The following is a 9,177-nucleotide window of genomic DNA, read 5'->3' on the forward strand; positions in this document are numbered from 1 at the left end:
GTTGTATTTAACCTTCAATAAATGTATTTGCTGCATATTTTCTTCTGTGCAGTTTTTTTAGTTATTTCATTTTAATATTGAATAATAATTGATTTAAATACATGCATGGTATAGTTTTGTAGCAATACTAACTTTTAACTTACTATAAAGTAGTACCACATTTAGTAGCTGGAAGTCAAACAGTTCGACTCACAGTGCCTGCTCATGTAGACACACACACATTCTCCATTATTATTAGAAGAAATAAGATAGAAAAATATCATTCTTAAAAAGAAATGGATAATAGGAAAATTATTTATCTGTGTTTAACTGTATTTTTAAAAGAAAACATTGAATTAATTTCCTATGCATAGTTGAATTTAATAGTACTCATACACACACAAAATTAATAGTTTATAAAAGTTGCAAATTATTTACATTACTCATATTGGATGAAGAATAATATGATTGATGATTTGATTTAATGGAAATTAATGGAACAAAACTCAATTTTGACTATGCTACTTGAAACATGTGGTGTTGTCTCTTTCAACAATACCATATGTTTTCCAGACTTTCAATCTTGTCTATGATTTATTAAGCAATACATACTATAAATAAATTGGATGCATGTTTCTGCTGTAAAAAATAGACTTTGAAATGTGTTTGAAAATTCAGATCACATAGTAAAAACTAATTAGTTTTTAAAACTGAAAAGATGAAGATCTGGAATGGTGAAATTAGTGTGTGCAAATACTGAAATTTGTGCATTCGAATTTAATGCGAACCGAAATTAGGTATTGGTAGATTTACGGAATATTAGAGTCAAATGTTATCGATTCATAATCGAGTGATAATTGTATCTAGTTTTCTGTTGATTGAGTAAACAGTTAATGAAATGTTTATGGAATGAGATTTGTTTGACACTTTAAAGTTCCACTGAGTTTTCCATTCTGAATGAAAAATTGTTTTAATATACTTTTGTGTCCATCTAAAAAGATAGTATAATTTAACCCTCCAAGTGGCAAGCCCGGAAAAACACGGTATCTTTTCTCCCTTCAAAATGGCGGACCCGTCAAAAGACGGAAACAAAAACTCACTTAAAACTGTCGCTGCCCGTATTTTTACGGGTTCTTTTTTTTCCCCTTCTGCCAATCTCAAGCTGTGGGATAATGAGAAGGGAATGTGAGATGAGGAAAAGCGAATCGTTATCAGTGGACGATATGATTGACGGCTTCCTGCTCGCGTCCTTTTAAACATTTTAAAAGTTCGCTTACGTTCTGAGCCGTTACTTATGAGATTTTGATTATAAATACGTACGTTTATTACGTATACGTAATAAAACGTACGTATTTAAATAAAGGGAATAAAATTGAACGTATAAAAATATATACCTGGAATGAATACATATACTTATTATTAGTAATAATTTGATCCATAAGATTTTAAAACTTTCTAGCATAAAAAATAATTAATATAAAAAGTAAATAAAAATATAAAATTAAAATTTGAAAAGTTTCTCTTTTATAGCTTGCTTCCATTTAAGAGTTTTCGAATTGAGCTTATGCAACTTATTTTTGAAAATATAAGATTATATACAGAATTCTAATTTCAGATTATATAAGATATACAGAATTATATATTAAACTTATGTACAGAATTTACATAATAAACAAAACTTTTTCACTTTTAAGAATTTTTTTTTTTTTTTTTTTTTTTTTAGTTTTCATTAATAAGTGTATTTAAAAACGGGTAGATATTTAAATTGCATAGAACCAATGGATTAAAGTGTTTTTTTTTTTGGAAAGATTAGCATTCATTATATTAAATCCTATATTTTTATAATGTAATATGAAAACTGAATATTTGTTTAATTCTTTAAACCTTATAGAATTTCACACTTCTTGACGAATTCAAACAAAAATGTAAGCATTGTAGAGATATAAGTTTCATTGTTTTTATATTTTTCTCTGGTTTTTAATAATATTTTCAAAGTCAATATAAGCACAGTTTTTATAGATTCTATTTTTTTATCGAAATATTAATCTTATTTCACTGTTTAATCTCATATACATCGCGCGCTTCTGTTAATTTTAAACTGGTTACTACTGACATTTTTACTTATACGTTTAATGTTGAGTTATTTAATCCGCCTGAAAATAAATGAATAAGTGAGTTAAAAGTGATAATTTTTTAAGTTAATTTAATCAAAGTGAAATAATTATACTTTGGGTTTTTTTTTTTTTTTTTCAAATTGTTGGCTTTTTTTTAACTTTTTGATCTAATTTTATCTCATATCTTAGCATTCAAAAAAAATTGATTCGTACAACTGGCATTTAGACTATATTCTTCTGTTTGAGTTCACTGGATGTGATTTTAATTTATTTATCAAGTTTGTTAGTTTTTATCTCCTAATATGCCAAATGAAGAAACTAAAATGCTCGTTTAGTTTCCTAAAGCTTTAAAGAGGTAATTAATTATTGCTAATTAGGGTTAAATTTTTTAAATACTCTTAAGAAAATGAATATAAAAATTTAAAAACTTAAATAAAAAGAATCTTTATATTTTTTTTCTTTTTCACAAACAAATAAACGCAGACGAGGTATTTTTATATACTAGTTGGAGCCAAATTGATGCACCTTTTTTTTTTGACATTTTCGCTTAAATTTTTTCATGTATTCTAGCACCTTTAAATTTTTAATGTATCTAATGTATATTATATCTTTTTGTTTTTTTTAGTTTGTTGAAGAATAAAATTGTATTTTATTTCGTAAGTTTAACAGCATTATATATACCACACGCTTTAAAACTATACTTTAAATATGTACCGATTGACAAATCTTATTAGCTTTCCTCACTACAGATTTTTGGCTTTCTTTTAATTCCGTGGTAAATATAGACTTTAGGCATTTTTATTTATTTATTTGCGTTATTGAAAATCTAAGTACTGAGCTTTGAAAGTTTTTTTTAAATACTACAGAAAATTTGAACAATAATGCTCTTAAAGTAGAACGAATATGAACGCGCACTTAAAAACCTGTTATTAAAAACCTATTTTCACAAACACAATCAAAAACATTCTCAAAATATATGTTTACTTATATACATATCTTCATTGACATGCTACATTTATTAGCAGGTTATAGTAAAACTTCTACTTGTGTTATTACATCAGGTTTTTAATGAACAAATTGTTACCGGAAACCAAAACATTTTTGATTCCACTTGACATTATTAATTCCTAAAAAAAAAAAATTTAAAAAAATAATTAATCCCTTCAAAAATACAGCATGCACCTAGAAACTCAATGGTAAACAGCGTTCAATTATGGTTCAAGCAATCTGTACATATTTGCACCAAATCTAAGACTAAAAATGTTGTTAAAGCTGGCTTTTAATATACTTTTAGAAATTTTTTTGTAATTGAACTATATAACTAATCAGTGAAGAACATTTTTGAATGGTGCATTCATTTTTAAAATATCTGCTCTATTCTGTAATATAATTAGAAATATAACAATATATGATTGTTTTTATCACCTGAAAATTACATTCTTATTATAATAAGCTGAATTGTAGTTGAATCAGATAAATTTTCTCTGAATAAGGTATATGATAGATTAACTGAAACATTTAAAAAATTAAAAATAAATATTCAGTAGTATAGATTTTCGGGCCACAAGGGGTCAATATTGTTGGACAAAAGTCAGACCTCTCACAGAAAAAATCCCTTGTTGGAGTTGGACCCTACACACACACACATATATAAATTACGTGTCACGTAGTTTGTCCGCGATGGACTCCTAAACTACTTAACCGATTTTAATCAAATTTGCACACCGTGTGCAGTTTGATCTAACTTAAAAGATAGGATAGCTCTTTTTTTTAAATTTTTAATTAGAATTTTAATTATTAATTAAAAACTAACTTTCCTGCCAAAAAAATCTTTTCATTTAGGCTGGATTCTTAATTTCTTCCTTTTTGATTCTAATTTTATTCTTTTTACTAATATTTACTTGGTACACACACACACACACACACACACACACACACACACACACACACACACACACACACACACACACACACACACACACACACACACACACACACACACATATATAAATTACGTGTCACGTAGTTTGTCCGCGATGGACTCCTAAACTACTTAACCGATTTTAATCAAATTTGCACACCGTGTGCAGTTTGATCTAACTTAAAAGATAGGATAGCTCTTTTTTTTAAATTTTTAATTAGAATTTTAATTATTAATTAAAAACTAACTTTCCTGCCAAAAAAATCTTTTCATTTTCCCACCGCCAAATGAGTACGGCTTCAGTTTTTTTCCCCAACAGTCATGAGGCTAGGCTTAAGATTTTTCGGCTGATTATTTGAAACGATTCTATTTATTTTCTTAATGTTTGATGCATTTAAAATTAAACATTGTTAATTAATCGATCTTTCAGATTCATTCTTAAGTACTTTTGAATTAAAATAAAACAGAATAAAGGAAATTAAAAATTTCTAATCTGCATAGCGTTACCCCAACTGGCGTAGAAAAACTCACGCATTCGCGTTACCGTAACTGGCGGTGCAAATTCACGCATGCGCATTGTGTTCTGATTGTTGACATGACAACCATTATCAACGGATGATTTAAATTATTTTTAGGTTAGTTGTATGTTTTTGTAATTGTATTTATGTTAGTTATAGATTTTTTGTATACGCTTATAGTTTTAAGTACATCGTTTTTTAAGTAGTTTTTTAAACCTGTTTTCAACCGATTATTTTAAACGATTCGTTTTATTTTCTTAGTGTTTGATGTATTTAAAATTAAACATTGTTAATTAATCGTTCTGGTCATGATGAATCTGAGAATATTTTGTTGACAAATTCTTGAAATATTACATAAATTAGGAAAGATATTCTTTAGTGCCCATAAAGTTTAAACGCTCAGTGACTGTTTTCATTAATCATATTACAAAAAAATACTTTGTTTCAGTAAAAATTATCATTATATTAATTGCAGATTAATCCTTTCCACTTTTATTTATAGTATAAATTCTACGGGAACTAACAAAAAATTAGAGAGATACATATTACGTTATGACTGAAGGCGTTTTTCATATTATGAGTGAATTATATGTCTATCAAAATTTGAAGTTTTAAAATATTTTGATGAAAAAGCTATTAAAGTAGGAATTGCATAAAATATTTAATTATTAAAATTTTAACGATTGGCGAACCGGCTGGTCGAGATTGGCGAACCGGCTGGTCGCCAAAGGCGGCTAATATTCTTTATACTTTACGAAACAAGTAAGTTTTGGAAGTAGGGATAACACATTATTCTTAATTTGACACCAATTTGTACAATAAGTATGAATATAGAGGCTATAGCATTTCATCACCCTTATATACCATAATACTACGGGAACCCCCCCCCCCCGCCTCTAGAATTCTGAGGTTTAGTTCAATTATATTAACGTGCCGTTTTAAAGTAACTCTAGGGCTAGTTTGGGAGGGACCTCCTGATTTTAAAACTCGGTTAGATGATGAGGGCGACACCTGAACTGGCACCCCTTCTCCAAACTTCCACACCACAGGTGTGCTAAGGGGCACTAGATCCGTTTACACGACGGTTCTTCGATGGAATCGGATCTCGAAGACGAGTCTCTACCACCAGATCACCGCAGCCCTGTAGAATTCTTACGATGGTAAAGTATTACGCTCTCTTTCCTAAAAAGAAGTTTACATTTTTTTAACTCTCTACACACGCACTCTCTCACTGAGGTCCAAATCTTTGAAAAGTATCTTAGCTTCGCAGAGATGGAATTTTAATTAATAAATATTTGCTAGGAATCCTTATTTGTTATTTCATTCTGAAATTTAGCTTGAGTTTGTTCGTGGATTGTAAAAGAAAAAGTAGTCGTTATATTCTTTTAATCATTTTAGATTTTTGGACTGCAAAAAGTAACAGCAAAAGAGAAAAGTATTTTTCTCAGAAATCCAACAAACCTATTCTTCAATTTTTCGTCCCCTAGTAATAGCGTCCAGGCCTTACCTGCTCCACCATAGTTACGTCACTGCTGTTATTTCTGGATCAATGTTTTTTTTATTCTACCATCAATACTATTTGTAATTTCCTTTTTATTATTTTTGTGTCTTCGTATTTCCAATTTCCTCCAAATATGTTCTATTTGGTTTAAAATCATTGACTGATTAATTAATTATGGAGATACTACAGGTCAAATTTGAGAGCAATGTGCTTTTAAGACTTCTATCCTGATAATAATAATAATAGTAATAATAATAAACAAAATTGTCTGCAATATCCAAATTTTGGGAATTGAAATTAATATTCAAATTTAAATTGTTTAATGGAATTTTAAATTTTCTTTTAAAATAATTTCATAAAAAGTCTGATTCTTTATTCTATTTATAAATATAAAATTACTTAATTCTTATACTGAAATGCACTCCCACTCATAAACACCTCGCCTGACATGCTTTATTGTTCCAACTAAATTATTGGATTAAGCTCTTCATACAAATATAAGCTCATTAGAACCAAAAATGTTAAATTTGTTTAATCTGTAAATAAGACATGATTCAATGCATTTCAGACTTGTTAATCATAGATTTCGTGAAGGAAAGACTAAATTTTCTGTTTTTTGCACCAACAAATTTTTTTCTCCGGGCTGAACATTCATATAATCTACCTCTTCAGTATTTATCGAACAGTTTCAGGTGAGAATAAAGTATAAAACATTTTGGTAAACTCAGTAGAAATCATTACAACAATTAAATGTGGATTTTTCCCCCAAATTTTTTATTCGCAATTCTTTTATTACGTTGAGCTAAATTTGTTAGACGGCGTTTGTTTCCGATTTAGTTTTCTTTTTTAAAGAGTTTTACACACTGAATTGTAGAATGGAATTAATTTAGCAATATATCAATTTACTTCCATAACGATTAAAAATAATAACTTTTCGAAAGATGTACGTTATTTCCTTACGACTAGAAGTCATTTAAAAAGAATAAATAGAATATAAAGAAGTAAACAAAGAATTAAAGCAAAACGATTTTTAAAATGTCATCAAAATGAAAAAAGATTTAAAAAAATAACAGACGATAACTTTAGTTATTAATTTGAAAATGTTTCAATATACGTTGAAATTAATTTCAATTAAGTTGAAAATGTTTCAATATGCGATACTTTTTTTTTATGTAAAATAATTTCTTTTTTCTTTTTTCCAAAATTACAAGGAGATTACATGAAAAAATAATGGACCATATTCAAATTTAATTCCATGAAACAGCAAATTTTCTTGACATTTCAAATGTTTAGGAACATTTTTGGGAGCCGCTCTATTTTATTAAAAAAGAGTATTAGTTATTATTTAATATCGCTTTTGAACTGAAAAAAAAAAAAAAAAACTATAGAAATTAGCAAATGGGGGAAAAAAGAAAGCTTGAAACGTCGAAATATTTGCTCTGCCCATCGAAATTTAAAATAAAAAAAAAAAGATGTTACTAATTCTTTTCGAAATAATTACATGTGTCGGAAGAACTTTCGTTCCTCAGTAATCAAATTTCACTTATTCATTAATTTTATTTCTTCGCTTAATTTATTTTAATAACTTTAGTTGCAGCAGGCTAGTACAAAATCTCGGAAGGAAAACATTTGATTTCAGAAGTTGCTGGAAAATTATTAAACAATTGAATCAAGGAAAGAAATCGAACACGTGGGGATAAGGAAGAGCTAAATAAAAAAAGAATTCGTTTGTTTTGAAAGAACGTCATCGAAATTGCTTAACTGCACATGCGTTACACCTGTACATAAGGTTACCTTATAAGATAGTCAGGCGCTTAGCAGAAACTGGCGAACTTGGCAACCAATTTGAAAGGATATGTACATTTCTCAGTTTGAAATGTTATTGGCGATAAAGCGCCAAATATGTCGCGCTTTTATAAACACTCCGTAATGCTGTTTCCATAGCAATGGCGTCGAATTGTCAAGAAATATCTAGATTTTTCGGAATTACCTATAAATTCGACATCTAGTGCTTGTCCTGCAGTTTAAATTCGAATTCTGGCCTGCGTTTTCGTGCTTTCCTTGTGACAGCGATCCGAATTTATTTAATTCTGCACTTGAGCTGAGTGTTATCTTGCAATTTGTGAGCCGTGTTGCTTTGTTTACATTTGGAGCAAACGTTTGTTTACATCTGATTCGAAATGGCTTTGCTACCTTGGATATCCCGAAGTTGGTGGGATCCATGGGAGTATCCATCCCGAGTTTTTGACCCATTTTTTGGACTGAGATCTTATGACAGTGAGTTTCTACCACCTACGTTATACCACGGATTAGTGCAGCCGGGACTTGACATCGATTCTTCGTACTTGTCTGAAGTGAAGAACGATCCTGATTTGTTCAAAGTGATGGTCAATGTCAGTCACTTCAAGCCAGAGGAAATCGAGGTGAAAATTAAAGACGACAGTGTTGTCATCCACGCTAAACATGAAGAAAAGACTGATCAGCATGGATTTGTTTCAAGAGAATTCACGCGGCGGTACATGCTGCCGGAAGGTACGGAAGCTGATAATGTGAAATCATCGCTTAGTCCAAATGGAATTCTCACAATTGAAGCACCCAAAAAGACTGTAGAAGAACTTCCAAGTAATGAAAGAGTTGTGCCAATAACTGTAGAGAAACCTGGTTTTGGTAGCAGACTTAAGAAATGGTTTGGATTTGGAAAATAGATATGTATTTGTGCTATGAACTATAAACTCATCTAATCTGTTCTTGTTAATATCAAATTTTTGATACTAATTATGATTCTATGTGTATATGTTTTAACATAAGGCAGCTGATATTATTTTAGTGCTTATATTAAGTACTGGAAATTTGTTTTTTGTAAATAAAGTTTCTTTGTAATTTAATTTCAGTCTTTTTATTTCTTCTTGAGTTTATTCATTTTAGTAGTGTTTGAACTTTTGATGTTAATACTGATATATTCTTCCTGCCTAGTAACAATATTGATTTCATACAGAAATATAATAATAGGTGTGTATGTTTATAAGAATATATAATTTTCCCTTTTGGTTAATAAACATCATGACAAGCAGTTCTTTTGATATTTAAGTTATAAATTTATAGGGTTAATATAGGAAACATGGTTTATCTTTAAATTTGTCTTTT

At 29.1% G+C, this 9,177-nt stretch overlaps 1 protein-coding gene across 1 annotated transcript; it reads left to right on the plus strand.

The window, feature by feature from the left end:
- The first annotated feature begins 7,939 nt into the window (after positions 1-7,939).
- Positions 7,940-8,872, plus strand: LOC129988710 (alpha-crystallin A chain-like). The gene has a single exon (XM_056096979.1). The coding sequence runs from the start codon at positions 8,214-8,216 to the stop codon at positions 8,736-8,738; it is 525 nt and encodes a 174-aa protein (XP_055952954.1). The 5' UTR covers positions 7,940-8,213; the 3' UTR covers positions 8,739-8,872.
- Positions 8,873-9,177: the final 305 nt, after the last annotated feature.

The sequence above is a fragment of the Argiope bruennichi genome, chromosome 10, assembly GCF_947563725.1.
Source record: "Argiope bruennichi chromosome 10, qqArgBrue1.1, whole genome shotgun sequence".
NCBI classification, from domain to species: Eukaryota; Metazoa; Arthropoda; class Arachnida; order Araneae; family Araneidae; genus Argiope; species Argiope bruennichi.